At 38.6% G+C, this 17,841-nt stretch overlaps 1 protein-coding gene across 1 annotated transcript in view; it reads right to left on the bottom strand.

The window, feature by feature from the left end:
* LOC139448901 (retinal guanylyl cyclase 2-like) overlaps positions 1-17,841 on the bottom strand; it is a 525,408-nt gene that overhangs the window by 169,323 nt on the left and 338,244 nt on the right. The window contains exon 14 of the mRNA XM_071230419.1: positions 6,941-7,115. Within this exon, the coding sequence (XP_071086520.1) occupies positions 6,941-7,115 (175 nt within the window). The remainder of the gene's footprint in view (positions 1-6,940; positions 7,116-17,841) is intronic.

Below are 17,841 nucleotides of genomic sequence, written 5' to 3'. Positions count from 1 at the left end.
TGGTCTTTTCGTGGTACATAGTGCCAAAATACTCTTAATTATTTACTTTCATGTCATTACTAATCTCACATAAGGTCAAAAGTTGTACAACTTTTAACATATATGATTATGACATGTTGTATCTAAACATTTCCAAACAAATCCTAACAAATCCAAACATTTTCAAACATTTCCAAACATTTCCAAACAAATCCAAGCTTGGAAATATGACCTTGCCAAATATTGGAATGGTCATATTTCCAATTGGAATGGTGGTATTTCCAAGTTTTGGATTTTTTGGAATGGATGATATTTTGTCCAGTGAAATGTACCTGTAAGAACAACAAAAGTAATTAAAGCTGCAAGCAGCAATGGCGGGTTCGAAGTAACACTGCGCACATATGTCCATGTTCGAATCCTCAAAGGGTTTCCTTGTACCAAATCCGTCAAATGTAGGCACACTTGCAGGGCTACGAGCCCTAATAAATCAAACGATTACAATAGGGCTCTACAGCCTTGTTTTTCAGTTACTTGTTTTTCAGTTATCTGCCCTTTGTCGTTGGGCCTATGGCCCTCAGAATTTTGGGGAAACTAGAACTCCACTGTCTTCATACACATACAAAATTTGAACGCAATTGAGCCAGTGGTTACTTTGCTAGCCCTGGTACAAAAATCGGCGGAATAATGATAATAAATAAATATAGCTGCGGGCAGCGATGTCGGGCTCTATGGTTTCGAGAATTACTGAGTCATTCGGTTTCAGCCTACTCGAATCCGCTTTATAATACAGTGCATAAGAGTATTGTATAATGTAATTAACAATTTGATATTTCACTGACTTCTTCTTTGATAGGCATTTAGAAGTTGGAGTACTAAGTGAGGATAAGAATTTATGGATGAACAACTTCTTTATAACAATTAAGAGTGATGCTTCGGTTTAGGTTCTATCACCGTTATAAAGCAAGTGATATACAGAGTGTGGTTGACAAGTATCTATACAAGTAGGAGGCAATGTTTATGCAGTAGAGTAAATACTGTTATACTGGAGTAGAGAAGCCTGTTATGTACACACAAGGGTAGTGATGACAATCGTCGGTGAAGTCAGTGACAGAAACAAAGGATGAAGCCAGTAATATAAACAACGGGATTATGGCTGATTGGGGCCTTTGATGAGTCGATGGTACGCCGGGGGTATGAAAATCAAAATCAAATATGGCCGCAACTAATAACTATCCCATCAAATATATCAATGTTTGATATTGTATGTACGGAGACAAATCTCAGAAAGTTTGGTAGCATTTCATATGGTGGATTCAGAGTCGTATGCTTTTGAAGACCTGTGTACCCAAAACACACTGTGAAAACCCTGAATCCAAAATGGCTGCCAAAGTTAAAGAACAAAAGATGTCAAGCATCTAAAGCAGCAGGCACATGTAGAGTGTGAAAATAATCAGAGTAGCGGTTTCAGAGCAACGGGGCAAAATACATCTCATGCCAATAGTGAGTGAGCATGTTTTTTTTTACGCCACTTTCAGCAATATTCCAGCAATATCACGACAGAGGACACCAGAAATGGGCTTCACACATTGTACCCATGTCAGGAATCGAACCCGGGTTTTCGGCGTGACAAGCGAACGCTTTAACCACTAGGCTACCCGACCACCCCTCATACCAATAAATCATTTAGTTCCAGTCAATTTGAATCCACTTTATAAATGCATTGCACATGAGTATGCTATAGTGTAATTTATTACTTCATATGTCATTAGACCGCCTCCGTGGTCTAGTGGTAGAGCTTTCGCCCGGAGAGCGGAAGGTCCGGAGTTCAATCCTCGACCAAAAGACATTAAAAGATGGTACATGTTGTTACCCTGTCTGGCGCTCGGCGTTAAGGGGCTAAAACAAGGACTGGTCGGCTCGGAGTCAGTATACTGTGTCTGAGTTGGGTATTCATGTTAAACTGCGGCAAGGTATCTCAGTGAGCTAGCACTATAAATCGGCATCAGTCCGGACTAGTACAAGCAGCCCCACACACGTACATGCACGTCGCTATATAAGTGTACAAGGGTGTCCAAGGGCATAGAGCCCTAATAATAAATCGAACGATTACAATAGGACAATATGATTGTGATCCCACTCTACATACACACACGAAATTTGGTCGAAATCGGACCAGTAGTTTCCGAGTTACAAGTGTTAAAAGGTCTGCTATTCAGAGGTCTGCTGTATGGCAGCTTGTGGCAGGGTGACAGGCAGGGTGGCAGGGTGGCAGGGTGGCAGGGGGTCAAATAGTCCGGGAGCATAGCTCCCTTGTCCATTGTGCTACAGTCAAACGAATTAGTGTTCTGACTTCACCAGGACCCCTGGTTTCGGTTGCATTGCTTAGATAGAGTGCTGAACCTGTTTCCGACCTCGTCCATGTTCGAATCCCCAATTGGTTTGGTTGTACCGATGCCGTCAAAAGTAAGGAAATGCTTGCAAGACATAGCCTCTACGACATTGACGTGTCCCAGAACGTCCCGGAATGTTCTACACCCATTTCAGATGCCGTCCATGTTCTAATCCGCGAATGGTTTGCTTGTACCAACGCCGTCACATGCAAGGAACCGCTTGCGAGACATCACCGCATGTGTCCCAGTGAATTTTTTACTCACGTTTGACTTTGACCATGTTCAAATCCTCAAATGGTTTGCTTGTAACAACGCCGTCAAATGTAAGGAACTGCTTGTGAGACATCACCACAACGAAATTGACATTGAAAATCAAAATCAAATTTGGCTGCAACTATCAAAGATGGCCAATGACAGCTATTAAAATATTGATTTGTTGTGTATGGAGACAATTCTCAGAAAGTTTGGAAGCATTTCATTAAGCGGATTCAGAGTTCCATGCTTTTGAAGACATGTACCCCCAAAACACTGGGAAAACCTTGAATTCAATATGGCTGCCAAACCACGTGACCAATGGCCAAAGTCAAAGAACAAAAAATGGCAGGCACCTAAAGCAGCAGACACATGCCAATTTTGAAAGTAATCAAACAAGTGGTTTGGGAGCAATAGGCCAACATAAATATATGTTTAAAAAAATACTTGTTTTTTGGTTATCTGCCCTTGGTCTTTGGGCCTACGGCCTTGGGATTTTCGTGGTATCTGCTTTAGGACATTGGTAATCTTGGTGCCAATTTTGAAGAGATTCTGAGCTGTAGTTCTTGAGTTATGATTGGAACAAAAAACGCCGGAATAATAATAATAATAAATATAGCTGCAAGCAGCGATGGCATGCTCCCTATCGTAATTTATAGCAGCGGATCCTGTTCTCCATTCATAGAAGTACTTTTGCAAAATTGCACTTTGGTTATACAGAGTACTAAAAACCTTTGAAACTGAGTTCTTAATGGCCTTAATCTATTACCATTAATGCATTTTCTCCTGTTGTTAAATAGGTGCATTCCGATATGAGGAAGGATATGTGCTATACTGTGTACGACTACAATATGATCTGGATTATCAATAGGATATTTCACCGGTCCGTTTTGACCAAGAAAAAAATTCCCATTTTGGCTCTGCATCTGTTCAGGATGGAAGATACCAACATGCAGAGGTGTTGGTGACTTGTTATTGTAATAAGCAGGAAATGGATCTTGTAATTTGACCCGTGCTCAGGGATGAGATGGCTTGGGGCATTATCTAACAGTAACAACACATGTCGGTCACCTCTTGTCATCTTCTTGTTGAAGCAATTCAAGCAATCAGCAAAGAAAACCCCAAGTCTTCCAAGCTTTTGTTATCAAAGTTGAAAAGAAAATTAGCTGTAAACGCAATAGAGATCATAACACTTAAGTAAGTAAAGAAAGGAACTGGTTTCTTAACAAAAATGATATTGGTAAATAAAACTTCCTAAAGTTGGGATGTCTCAGAAAAAATGGAATTTTCAATAATGAACAGGTTCGCATTATAAAAAGGTAATTTGATAGTGCTGAAATCCGTTCCAAGAAACCAAATGGTGTTACTTTGATAAAAATGATTCAAGGTCATGGTCGTTCATAATTGGCGCCCTGTGAAGCTTCAAAAGTGTTGACCTTCTAAAACAGGGCGTTTTTCCTTTTGACTTACAAGTCACTACCGTTATCAGGAAGAATATATGCATTACTGTGTATCATTATAAAATAGCCTTTATTAACTATGTGACATGTAACTTGTCCGTTTTGACTGAGAAAAACAGTCCATTTTGGCACAGGTCCAGTTTGGCATTATTAAGGGTGGTTACTCTATTCCTCCCGTTGGCAACTGGAGCCTTCATTACCCGCCACTACAACAGTATCAACACTTGTACCCGAGTATTATACTGCTCTCCTATCTTCTATTTTACCTATTATCAGTGCCGGCCGAAAGAATAAGTGTTTGTGCGTTAAACACAATCTACCGTGAGCTTAATTAGCGTGTCTCGCTATATATACGCTACCGTGGCTCACGCTGCAATATGCACTCGACTGACCCATCCTTAGTCAAGCTAACGAGCTGTGCGGTCAATAAACATGCATTTCGCAATTCTGTGTTTGCATAACTCTATTGACTGTGTATTGTGAATTCGCACCAATGCAGATATGAGCTTCCACGTGCACCACTAACGAACAAAAAATACGATGTTGATATAGATCCATCTGAAAACATTAATGCTCTCCATACATCAAGTCGTACAAGGTGTCTGGTTCTGTTATGCGTTTTACACACATCTGGATGTATCGTCCATACGTGCATGTGTGCGAAACTGCGTGCTTCCCGCTGGCAGAGAGTACAACATATGGCGCGAAGAAAATCCATACAGAAAAGAATATAGAAACACCGTCGAAACATGAAGTGAACCAGTCTGTTATTACTTGAGGTTGTGGTAAGAAAATAATGACAAGTACGTTTAAAAGATAGTACATTAATAGGAGAGTTCAGCGATATCAAACTTTCAATCACAAACCTACCGTAAATCCCACAGTCTGAACAGCATTTATGAAGGAGGTAACACTTCGGGCAGGATGTAGGTCATGTTTTGACTGAAGCACCCCACACGCGGCTCTCGGACGACCCCGCTATAGCTGTCTCGCCATACCATTACCGTGCACGTGGATCACGTTCCAATATGCACCCGACCGACCGACCCAGCCGCATGGGACTGAGGTACACTGACACGCTGTGAGGCCATAAACATGTATGCGCAGTTCTTTGCTTAACTCTGTTGACAATGTGTATTGTGAATTCGCGCCAATTGATGCAGATATGAGCTTTGATATAACAAAACATATGATGTCAATATTTACACCAAGCTACACTGTTTTCTATGCAGAACCGTTGAACATACGAGCGCAAACGTAAATGTATTTCTATAGTCCGTTTCTGCTTGCGTTGTCCATCAGCTGTTTTAACACTGTATCTCATTGACCCTGGTAACTGATTTCTGTAGTCCATAGCCGAAAACTATACACAAAGCTCACGTACTACAGACTGTAGTTTGTTATATAAATAAATCTATACCACTGGTCTATCGACAATAATGTAGCAAATAGCGCAAATAGGACACAGTATTGCTGGCGATTGAAGTGCAGTGAACGGGACTTACTCATAAATTTTACTGCTGCTTCTTTCAGTCTTTTTACTTTAAAAATGTTTGAAGAATCATAAAGCACCTTTGTCACCCCCACAAAATGACATTTTCAAAACATGTGAGATAAAGAGTTTGATGTATGTAGGATTTGTGACTGCATTTCAATATCGAATTGCACATGTAAATACCAAAGAGTGCCTAGTCTGGCAGTTGTTGAATGATCTGGTTTGGAGGAATATGTTGAAAGATGTTGTTATAAATAAATTATGATGCATCATTTCTCTCTCCGTCGTCTTATTTCCTATGTCGCTACAATTGGGCGTGGTAACAGACATCCCCATTCTACATACACAAACGAAATTTGGCCGAAATCGGACAGGTAGTTTCGGAGTTACGGGTGTTTGGCCAAAGAGTTCCATTTTTAACACTCTGTAGTTTCATTGTCCGTTGAGCTACAGACAAACGGTTTGATGACTGGAATCGCCAGGACAAGTGCTATCAGGAAAATACATGACTTTTCACATAAGAACGTTTTCTGCGAAGTTGGTAGTATGGTACTTGGAGACAAATTATGGAGAGTTTGGAAGCTTTTGAGCTGGTAGTTTGAGCTGAGGAGATTTTGGGAGTCAAGTACTGAGAAATTGGGTAAAAAACAGTGCAAAAACACTTAATCCAATCTGGAGGCCAACGAAGCAATTTCGCTACATTAGATGAGTAGAGAATTTGTTGGCCATCTGATTCCGCACCTGTTCAAGAATTTTGGAAGTCTTTGGAGCTTTCCTGACGGAGATATGAGCTGTTGAAATTGCTATTTTTAAAGTTGTTTTGAGTTGTCTGCCCTTAGTCTTTCAGGCATAGAGCCCTAATAATAATAATAATAATAATAATAATAATAATAATAAATCGAACAATTACAATAGGTCTCTTGCCTTTCAGCCATAGAGCTCTAATGAATAGGCCGATTACAATAGGGCTTCCAGCCTATCGGCTTGGAGCCCTAATAAATCGAACGATTACAATAGGGCTCTACAGCCTTTCGGCTTGGAGCCCTAATAACATAACAAAGGTGGAAACTTAACAAGGGAAGCCAAATGATAATTGTGCTGACATGTGATTAGAAATGGACAAATGAAATCCAACATTTAACTGTTCTCTTCCTTATGTTTTTTATGTGTTTACATTCTTAACACATTTTACAGTGGTGACACATGTGGGGTCCCATGATGACATATACCACTGCTAGGTTATATGATAGGATATTTCGGTGGATACCCTGATTTGTGTCGAGTAAATATCTGCTTTTAATGCCAGGAATCAGGCGGACTGAATCACGCTTTTTGTACTGAATATGTACTAAATAATCTCTCACCTGAGTGTAATCCAATTCTTAATCTCATAGGAACATCAGGCATATGACGTATGGTGAACTTTCCACACTGACTCAGGAGATCAAGCGCCATCGTACTGATTTCTCCAGCATGCCTGTTACCGTTCCTCACTGGCAGTCCACTTGATACCATGTAAGCATCTCCTATTGTTTCCACCTGAAGACCATAAACAATTTAGCTTGTCAGTGTTGACATGTATTCATGTTTTTGAGCTCGTGCTCATGACGTCGGGCAATTAAATTTTCATGTGAGTTAAAATTTAACGTTGCTTTGGCATTATATTAGACATATAGCGACAAGAGCAAGTTGATAAACATCCAATGGTCGATCTTTTTGTTCCAAAAGGCAATAACTCTCCTTTTGAAATGATATAAGCGACGGTCCAACCTGTCGCTTCGGATCTGGTTCCCGGATCAATGCACGCTGCTACAACTACTGACATGTAGAGACGGAGCCAAGCTGAAGAGTTATCCTGTTGCACCTTCGTTCAAGAACGGTCGTTTACAACTGAATATTTTTAACTGGCACATATTTGTAGTGATTATTAGTTTATAATATCAACATTTGTTGAGTCGTCAACTACAGGATGAATTGTCACTTTGGAAGATAGTGGGAAAAACGTCATGAAAAACGGTATATTGCCACGGTATTTTCTACGTCAGAAAACAGCGAAGCATTCTGTCAGTCTGGGCTAACATATTGCATCGATGAAATAATGCAAACTCATTTCATTTATCAGCCTTTGTGTTATTTCCCACAACAATGAAAGAATTCAAATCTCAACAAATACTACCATGGACTTCAATTTAATAAAATTAGTGATACGCCTACATTTGCAGCACACAGACATCTTTGACAGGCCTTTACCAATGATCTATATAGTAAGTATACATCCGTGCCTTAACAAATATTTTAAGAAGAAATTATGTTCAAAATAATAAAACAACTGATTTTAAATGTTACTTTTTATATCAAAATTAAAGTTGCATCTGAATATTTAAATTTATATTATTTTTTAGAAATATGCCAAATGAAAATCTGCCATGCATCTATTAAGCATTCAGTTACTCAGTTGCAATATACATACTAGTCATCATACTTTGAAATAAGAGATTTACCCATATTATTCTGCCCCTTATAACATGTGTCCCACCATTAAGTGCTCCGAGTCATCACAGATGTTAATTCATTTATCCATCATTTCTTACAGAATTCTGACACTCATCCTCTTAAAATAGTAGTAAATTACAGAGATTTGTCCCAACAAACAACAAATCATACAGACTACCTCACAAAATGTGTATGATGCATAAATAGATGTAAATCATAGTTTTATCTTCTTGTTTTAGTAACATTATATTTATTTTAATGCTGACAAATTATTTCCCATACAAATCCACACACTATCCTGCTGTATCTAGGTATCCTTATTTTCATTCAACAGTAATTCAAGACACCTGTAGTATAAAGTATATTTTGTAGATATTATTATCATATAGCAAATATGAATTTAGGAAGTTTATCATCAAATCTTCTGATGGTTAAATAAATGCAAATTGAACCCCACAATCATTCCATGTAAAAAATTGGATTTATTTATGTTATTTGTTTTTGCATATAACAGATTATACTTACATATGTTACAGTCAGCGTCTATAATCAGATCCAATATGTATATTGATTGAAAGTGTGATATTCATACATCAAGGGCAACACTTTCAGTACCGATTGCAAAACGTCAACAAAGCGACCTGGAATGAACGATCAGCTGATCTTAACGCATCGCTCCGAACGCCCATCTAGTGGTTAACTATACAATATAATCAGTCGTGGTCATCCCTGATGTATCATTAAATCAGTGAACATTTATTTCCGGACATGGCAATTGATAAATCATTGTTTAGGCGAAAAGATATACTGCCCACACACAAGCGTGACCGTTGCCGACAGGTGAAGGTTATACTAGTTAACTGTCTATAGGCGTCATAGTAACATGTAGTGCTCGTATCGCACCATCAGTTTAAGGTTGGACCGTCCAGGTCAGCGCACCTAGCGGGTTAGTGAAGGGAAGATAAATTGAAAAAGATCGCCCATTGAATCATGAATACAAAGTTGTATTTGAAAACAAATTTGTCAAACATATTTTATCTTTCCAATATTACTTGCAACAGTTTAAAACACGGGCTATAAGTGTCCAGCAACCAAATCTGGGCTACCTTACTGGGCATCCTAGGAACTTACGGTGCTTCCTGCAGATAGCCTAGCAGGATTTATGTCATCACTTTATCTACCAGTGGTTGTGCACAATACTAGCCAATATTAAAAAATGTTCTGCAGTGAGTTGGCTTAAAAACACTGGTTGATGATAGTTACATTGATTACAATGAGGTACTTTCATTGCATGTGCTACATGCCGCTCTTTAGCAAGCTCATGATACTGTAGCAGGGGATGATAATATCTATTACTGCTTATTGAAGCACTTGCCTTAACCACGTCTTGAGACACTTTTAGATATTATTGCCCAAATATGGACTTCCTCCTTCATGGCATAATGCCATTATAGTCCAGACCAAAATCTGTCCAGGATCATACAGATCCCATAAATTAACTTTAACCAGTTGCGTTTGCAAAACCATGGAACGAATAGTGATTAGTTTGGTACATTCTCACAATATTCAATGTGGTTTCCGGAAACATAATATTAGAACGCTTAGAATCCTTTCTGAAAAAATGCTACCCGGCATTTTAAAGGGGCACTTATCTAACGGAATTCCCCGGACTGGTTGTTGCCTTTGTTATTGTTTTTTCCCAGTGAGTACCCGGATGATATGCAACGCAACTGAGCGTGACCAGAGACTGGGCTACCGTCTGCAAGGACAGCTAAATAAACTTGGAGGCTGGAGGCAATATTTGTTTTACGAATTTTTGCATAAACACTGATTGGTTAAACGGGATCTATAAAGATTTCGACAAAGGGCGCATGTTAATTAATTTCTTCAACCTAAACTAACAGACAAAAGAACGGCGGAGCTCATCGGATGTCGTCATTTGGAAATACCCCAGATGGTTATAGTTTAATACTAAAAAAAAGTATCCATGCAGTGAAAGCATTGCGTCGATAATACGATATCTACTCCCTTGTTGTCATCCACGTTTTCTCGTATAACCCCTACACTTGTGCATTTGTCGTCATTCACTTGATGCTCAGTTAATGAATTTATTACAGGTACAATTAGTGGTAGCACCACTTACATTACCTGACAAAGGTTCCCATTTGGCATTTATTGTGTCTGGGGTAATTATTCAATCTAAATCCAGGTTTGAAGTGAGGTGAAATGTGTGTTATGTAATATGCACGTGGCAGACCAGCAAGAGGTGAATGATCAGTTGATTTACTTTTTTTTGTAAATCAACGGATCGTTCCTAGTCATCAAAGGATTAACAGAAAATATGTTGATTGATTAATCACTGTTATTTTGCACAGTGGATATGTCAAAAGTGAGTGTTTACATGTCTAGGTTTACTGAAACAAAGGGAATACACTCATATCATGGCGTGAAGTGCCGATGTAAAAACAACATACTTTGTTCAAAGTGTTAACTGATAATACGTTGATTGATTGATCATTGTTATCTATCACTCAATGGATTTTTTAGGAACTGTGGACGTTATGAAAGTAGTTGTCACGTGGGTTTTTTCAGCTGACCCTTGAGACTTGACACCTATATGAAACACCTGAAACAATCCAAGTGATCAGTTGAGAAACGGACACGGGTTAAAATATTACTACTCCCTTGTTGTCATCCATGTTTTCTGGTATAACCCTACACTTGTGTATTTGTTGTCAGTCACTTGATGCTCAGTTAATTAATTTATTACAGGTATAATTAGTGGCAGCACCACTCAGATTACCGGATAAAGGTTCCCATTTGGATTTCTTGTGTCTGGGGTAATTATTCAATCTAAATCCAGGTTTGAAGTGAGGTGAAATGTGTGTTATGTAATATGCACGTGGCAGCCCAGCAAGAGATGAATAATCAGTTGATTTACTTTTTTGTAAATCAATGGATCGTTCCTAGCCATCAAAGGATCAACAAGAAATACGTTGATTGATTGACTGTTATCTTGCACAATGGATATATCCACTGTATAAATATATGTCAAAAGTAAGTGTTTACATGAGTAGTATAGGTAATAGGGGTTCTGCCGCAACCCCACTGGAGCAGGATTTATATACCTATACCACCACTACAGGAGTAATTTTTTTATGCCAAAATGATTATGCGATTCAACGATAGTCATGAGATTAAATTAAATTGGCTCCAGCTCACCACCACCTGGAGTCTATGATATAAATTTTTATAGGTAACAGGGGTTCTGCCGCAACACCACTGGAGCTGGATTTATATACCTATATTGCTACTACAGGTGGCATTTTTTATGTGTAAATGACTATGCGATTCAATGATAGTCATGAGTTGTATTAAACGAAACATCAATATTAATTAATAATGAATAAAATTTACTATAGCCCACGAGGATATTGGAAAGGTATAGGAGCAATAAAAAAATTAGCCACCGCGGCTAAGGTATCTAAAGATGTGGCCAAGGATTGGTTAAAGAAACAAGCGATGTGGCAAATATATTTACCGGCACCGCGTTATATATACCGAGGAAGATGTTTGATATTTTTACAACGAATGAAGTTCATCAGGTTGACCTCTTGTTTTTTCCCCACGATAAGGTAAAACGCAAAACGTATACATACGCTTTAACAGTAGTGGATGTGTCTAGTCGATACAAAGAGGCAGAGCCATTAACCTCGAAAGATTCAACAGAAGTAGCTAATGCACTGAGTCGCATATATAAACGTGGACCACTAAAATGGCCTAAGCTATTTCAAGTAGATCCCGGTTGCGAGTTTATGGGATCGGTAACTAAACTGTTAACAAAGCACAATGTCGAAATCAGGCGTGGTGAAAGAGAGGCCCACCGCAGTCAAGCTATCGTCGAAAGATTTAACAGGACATTAGCGGAACGTTTGTTTGGCTATCAGTATGGGATCGAAATGAAATCCGAGCGATTGAGATCAACCGAATGGGTGACACGATTATCAGCCGTTAAATCAGCGCTGAATAATCAAGTAATGAGATTAATAGGGAAGAAACCATCTGATGCTATTAAAATGAAATCCGTGACTTCCGAATAGAGTAAGGGTAAGATATTTATACCAGCCCGGTGAACTCGATGGAGCCCTACGTCATGCAACCGATCCCATATGGTCCCTTTTGACGTATAACATTAGTAGATTGGTTACGAAAGAAGGAGAGCCTATTCTTTATTATCTTCAAGATGGACCGGGTAGGGCATTTGTACGAGAAGAGTTGTTCATAGTTCCCGACGGTACGGTATTACCACCATAACCATAAGCATAGGTAGTTACACCATCATTATCAATCCATCTCTTTGTATCTAAGGGGGGTAATGATGTCTTGTTCAATCTTAATCCATATATCCTATGATTGTAACTTCTTAAAGAGTTCATCTCGTGTTTGAACGTTCTACCGTTGAATAATGATTCTTTATAGTGTTCGTGTTTGATATGCTTTTTTACAACATACTTCTTAACGCCCTTAGCTTTTCTTATCTCTCCATTATCAGACTTCTTTATAGAATACATCTTAGGTCTTAATCCGACATACTCCGCTATAGGGGTCCCAGCACATTCATCCTTCATCTTACCTAATACCTTTTTATTTAGTACGCTGTGCAGTGGATTATCTTTTGGGTAATCACTCATGTCGTACATATCTATTTTTTCTGCCATATCTTTATACACATCCTCGGTTTGTATTTTCATCAACAAAGAATCTGTGTTGGTATATAACACCTCGCATCTATCACCGTATTGCTTCTTAAGTTCGTTGTAATAAAAGTCATACATTAAGTGTTTTGACAAGTCGAGAATACTCATACAGACGTACACCGGTCTGTTGAATTTTATATTACTTTTCTGCATATGCAACATGGCTAAGTCGTTATCGAATATCTTGCTTCTGTTAAAAGCCGGAATGGCTATAAGTTTCCTGAGTCTTTCTTCCTCATTAGATCTGACTAATTTAACATCAACACGCTTCCGTAGATTCTCCATAGTTTTACCAAACACCGAGTTATTCATGAGCTTATATAGGTTCTTTTCGAAATCGCTGGTAGCTATCTTTCTTAAATCTGTGTTCAGCCTTATATAGGGCTCCATCCAAGGGCTTTGATCAAACTTTAGAACTCTGTGTATTTTCTTAAGTTTCATACCTAACGATAGATATAACTGGAGATTTCTATAGTGAACTATATATTTTGTCTTATCCATCAAATTTGGTACGAGTTTTTCTATGTTAGCTAACCTACTATTACCCATCAAGGAGTGTTGATATTCCGACATCCAATCTTTATTAACCATTAATCTTTCGGGAGCTAGCGGATAACTGTTATGATCTTTATGTAACGAACTTGGATATTCTAGGTCAACTTCTAGTATGTACCCTTTATTCTCATCATTCACATTGATATCATTCACATTGACATCATCGACCCACTCAAAACCACCCGTGGGTAAAGGTTGACTCATAGCCCATCCGTACAAATTGTTAGCGTCGAGATATAATATATGCGTGTCGGGTTTACTCGGATCGTATCCTTCCACTAATTTATTATTAGCCTTAGAATACCTTTTCGCTGCCATCGATATACCCCCTCTTAATCCTTTCTCAATAAACAAGTGCATATCGTAATCTGTGAGTAGTTTTAGTTCTACCCCGGTCTTCTTCAACAATGCATCCCACGATAGTCCGGGACTGGAATAGTACCATGCCGGGTCCAAACCGTATTGTTTTAAACATGTCTTTCTAAATATCTCGAATATATCGGCTAGTAACAGTACATCGGTTTTTAAGTACAGATCGTGATAATCGCCTAAATTCTTACAGCCTAATTTATCCCAGACCGTCAGAGCGTATTCATAATCGGCATCTGTTATTTTAGATTCTGTTAAGTTACTACAGAATGATTCGAGGGGTGGTAATTCAGTTTCTTCGAATCTTGACCAATCATCCATATATTCGTAAGGATATACACCTTTTCTCAGCAACAAATGACGAGTTATCTTATCGGTATATTGATTTGTTATCGCGAAGTCATCGGGATTGTTCGCATTAGCTAAATTGTCCAGGGAAGATAACAGAAACTGTACGGAGTCTATGAATCTTAGCCCATTACTTTGCTTTATTCTAGATTTCCCATCCTTGTCCCTATAATGTATAGGTTTAGTCAACGAGAACGATATGTATATTTCCATATTGTTAGGAATGCATGTTAAACCGCCGTCGGTCTTTGAGATAGTTTGCATAATGAGATGTGAATCGTATCCCCTAAGGTTGTGAAACACAACGGGGATGGGTATTGTTTGAGAATTCATTTTTAGTTTCAAGTTACACTCGTTTTGAGCGGCTCCCCGATAATTACACGTGACGTGACAATGATCTCTTACTGAATCCCCATTCAGGGGTTTATTACAAACATGACAACTCGTTGACTTCTTATAGGCCCTCCAATCATCCCTCGTCATACACATGGGTTTCTTACACGATAATTTTTCCCTGATTATTCTCTCTTCATTTTGTAAATATTCTAGGAACTTTCCCGCTGCATCGTTACCTCTGTAAATCACGGGAGTGTTTGTTTTCCCATCATACCTTACAACTATATATCCAAACCCACAAGGAATATGTTCTTGAGTTTTGTACATAAAACTATTATCTTGATTATTATCTTGATTATTTTCTATGGGTTTGATAAGCGCTTCGAAGTCGGCATAAATTACGTACGGTACTTGCATTTGATTACAATAATGTTCAAATTTTAATATATTTTTTCCCTCTTTAGGCATATCGATCCTGATAGCGGTCTGTCCAACACCTCTGCAGTCTTCTTTATGCGCTTCTAATAGATCTTGTCTGCTGTACCCATGTAGGCATCTTTCGCAGTAATATTTCTTTCCCTTATATTTAGTTTGATCTAATTTAGTCTAATTGGTTGTTTTTCATACATTTAAATACGTATTCTCCCCAACCTATTCCTCTCATTGATGTAATCTCTCTTCCTAGCATAAATAATCTGGTTCCTGACCCTATCAGCACCGTGTTCCTTACATAAACAATAACGACCTTTGACCCCTATCCCGCATACAGAACACGTATAGTTTATGTGTCCACGCCTGATGCAATAATTGTGTATGCCGCAGTAAATTTCAACACAGCGTCAGTTACATAGAGTCTTCTTACCCATGAGTGTAAATTTGCAATTTCTAATGGTTTATACATCTATCATATCATTTGTCTAAATGCAAATCACATCTACACTACTGATTAGCTGTCACTGTGACTCCCCTAACTAGGTCATGGCTTATGCATAGCCAAAGCTGTCACTCTGGTTGTTTATGCGTAGTTATGGTATAGCTGAAAATCAATACAGCAGTCAATCTCATTATTACAAATGTGACCTCGCGGTTCTTTTGTTCCTCTGACGGTGTATAAAACTGACTCATTGTTGGTCTCGGTATTGGGTCGAGTTTTTTCCCATAAACGAGGAAGTATTCGTGCATGGCAGATTCGACATCCTTAAACGTTTGAATTGAATGTCCTTCCTTACGCATTTCTTCATGAATAAAATCTAATCTCTTCATTCTCTGCCGCGTATATTGTGACTGGGCTGCTTGGAGTCGTTACATTGCTTCGTTATGTCGTTTACGCTCCTCTTCAACTTCTTTAGCGTTTGATTCCCTCATACTAGAAAATAAATAATTACTCCCCGAAAAAGCTAGAGCATTAACAATAGCTCCACCGACCATCATCGCAATTGTTGCCATATGTTTAATAATATAAAATATTCAAATGTTTAATTACTTCATTATGTCTTCCGGGATAAGCCCTTGTTTGATGAGCATATCTTTCGTTGCCATTGCTAATCCTATATGAAGAACGGACATACTAATATCATAACTATTAAAATCTAGCTTGGGAGGTGTGGCTTTAGTAATCATTTTAGCTATACGGGCATAGCCTACGGGCATAGCCAATGGCCATGCCGGTGACCACCGCTGAATGATACGCTGCGTTTACCAACATTTTACCGTCTGTAACTGGAGTAGTCATGCTTCTTATAGCATTATATGGGGGCTAACCTCTAATTGAACTTGTTGCATTGGGGTTGACGTTTTCTCTTCTCCGGTCTTATAAAAGAACCATACAGCCGCTATACCAGCAACTCCTACTAGTGCCCAAGTTTTAATCGGATTAATATTTGAATTATTTATTAATTTCGCTTTGCTCGCCAGTCCTCCCTTCCTCCCAGCTGCTATTTTCAAAGGATTCTTTGTCACTCTGGCTTTAAGTATTTTCTCATTCACATGTGGTGCAATCGCTGGTTTCTCATTCACATGTGGTGCATTCACATCCTCATTCCCTTGTTGTTCCGCAATCTGTTGTGGTTGTGCAGTTATTTCCTCGTTCACTTGTTGCGTTTTCACAATCTGTTGAGTCTCCATTATTTATTTGAACTTTGTTCTTTATATTATTAAGTGGGCACGTATGTTTAAATTGACAATACCTAGCCGTTATTAAAGCTGTGGTGAGTGGAGCTAAGAACATTCCGTATCTATGATAAAACTCACAGCTCACTGAGCTTATAGCGTGTTCGATGAATGGGTCTTTCGCTAGAGATTCGCATAAATACATGCGATGTTCTGCCGGGATAGGGAGAAACGTACTAGCTACGACTGTGTATAGTTGTAACATAGCCGACCCTATCGTTTTAGTCATGGTAGCTCCCAGTCTAGACTCGTAACGCACATACAGTTTTTTAATTTTTTCGATGGCATAATTTTCTCCCAAATATTAGGAACATTTTCCACTGGCTACCAAAGCCACGAGTCTTTCTCTATGTTTATCTAAAGATTTATCTGTAACTACTTATATCAGATTCTTTGAGCATTTGTTCAATGAGTTCGTCGCATTCCATAATGTAATACATAAGGAGATATTTAAGTCTAACATAATATAATATGGCATATCCAATACATCCTGCAATAATGAACTGTTGCGAAAGAATGATGATTTCGAACCACATTATGTCATATTAACCGCTAATGTTCAGTTTGCTATATTTGCTATAATTTTGCTACATTTCGATATAATTTTGCTAAGCAATTGCATAAGCAGCTGGTTGATCGGTTTGTAATACGAGTTTACATGCTTCGTTGCCGCTAACAGTTTTCTGACTTTATCTCGTTCGAGCTTGGTATAAATAACATCATTTTCGCGTAAACATTCCTCGAATGAATCTCGATCTTTGCAATGAAACAGTGCTACCCATTTGGTCTGCTCTCTGAGATCTTTCAGGACAGAGTTATATTTTTGAGTAAGTACCCAAACGTTATGTTGAGTATGCTGTCCGGAGAATGCTAAATACGAAAGCTTATCTTTCTTTTTTGTGAGTTCTTTACTCGCGCTGCAGTCGTCTATAATGAAAAGGGTTGATTCTCCTTTGTATTTTTCGTGACATACTCGGAAACAGTCTTGTAAACCGGATCGACTCTGTGTACCCCGTCGTCATTCATTACTCAATCTCTCGATAGGTATGTTTTATTAACGCTTATAGTTGGGCACAGAATAATAATATGATCGAAAACGTCCCGATAATGACTTTGTAAAATATCTAGAATAAAAGCTGTTTTTCCGCAGCCCGTTTGCCCGCATATGATAGCGCAGTGCGGATCTTTAGGTAAAAGATTATCAATAGATTGCTTGCACGAATCTCCCATTCTGTATA

This window comes from Haliotis cracherodii, unplaced genomic scaffold, assembly GCF_022045235.1.
Source record: "Haliotis cracherodii isolate W230 unplaced genomic scaffold, xgHalCrac1.p SCAF_7, whole genome shotgun sequence".
Taxonomy (NCBI): Eukaryota; Metazoa; Mollusca; class Gastropoda; order Lepetellida; family Haliotidae; genus Haliotis; species Haliotis cracherodii.
This window is presented reverse-complemented; position numbering and strand designations above follow the sequence as displayed.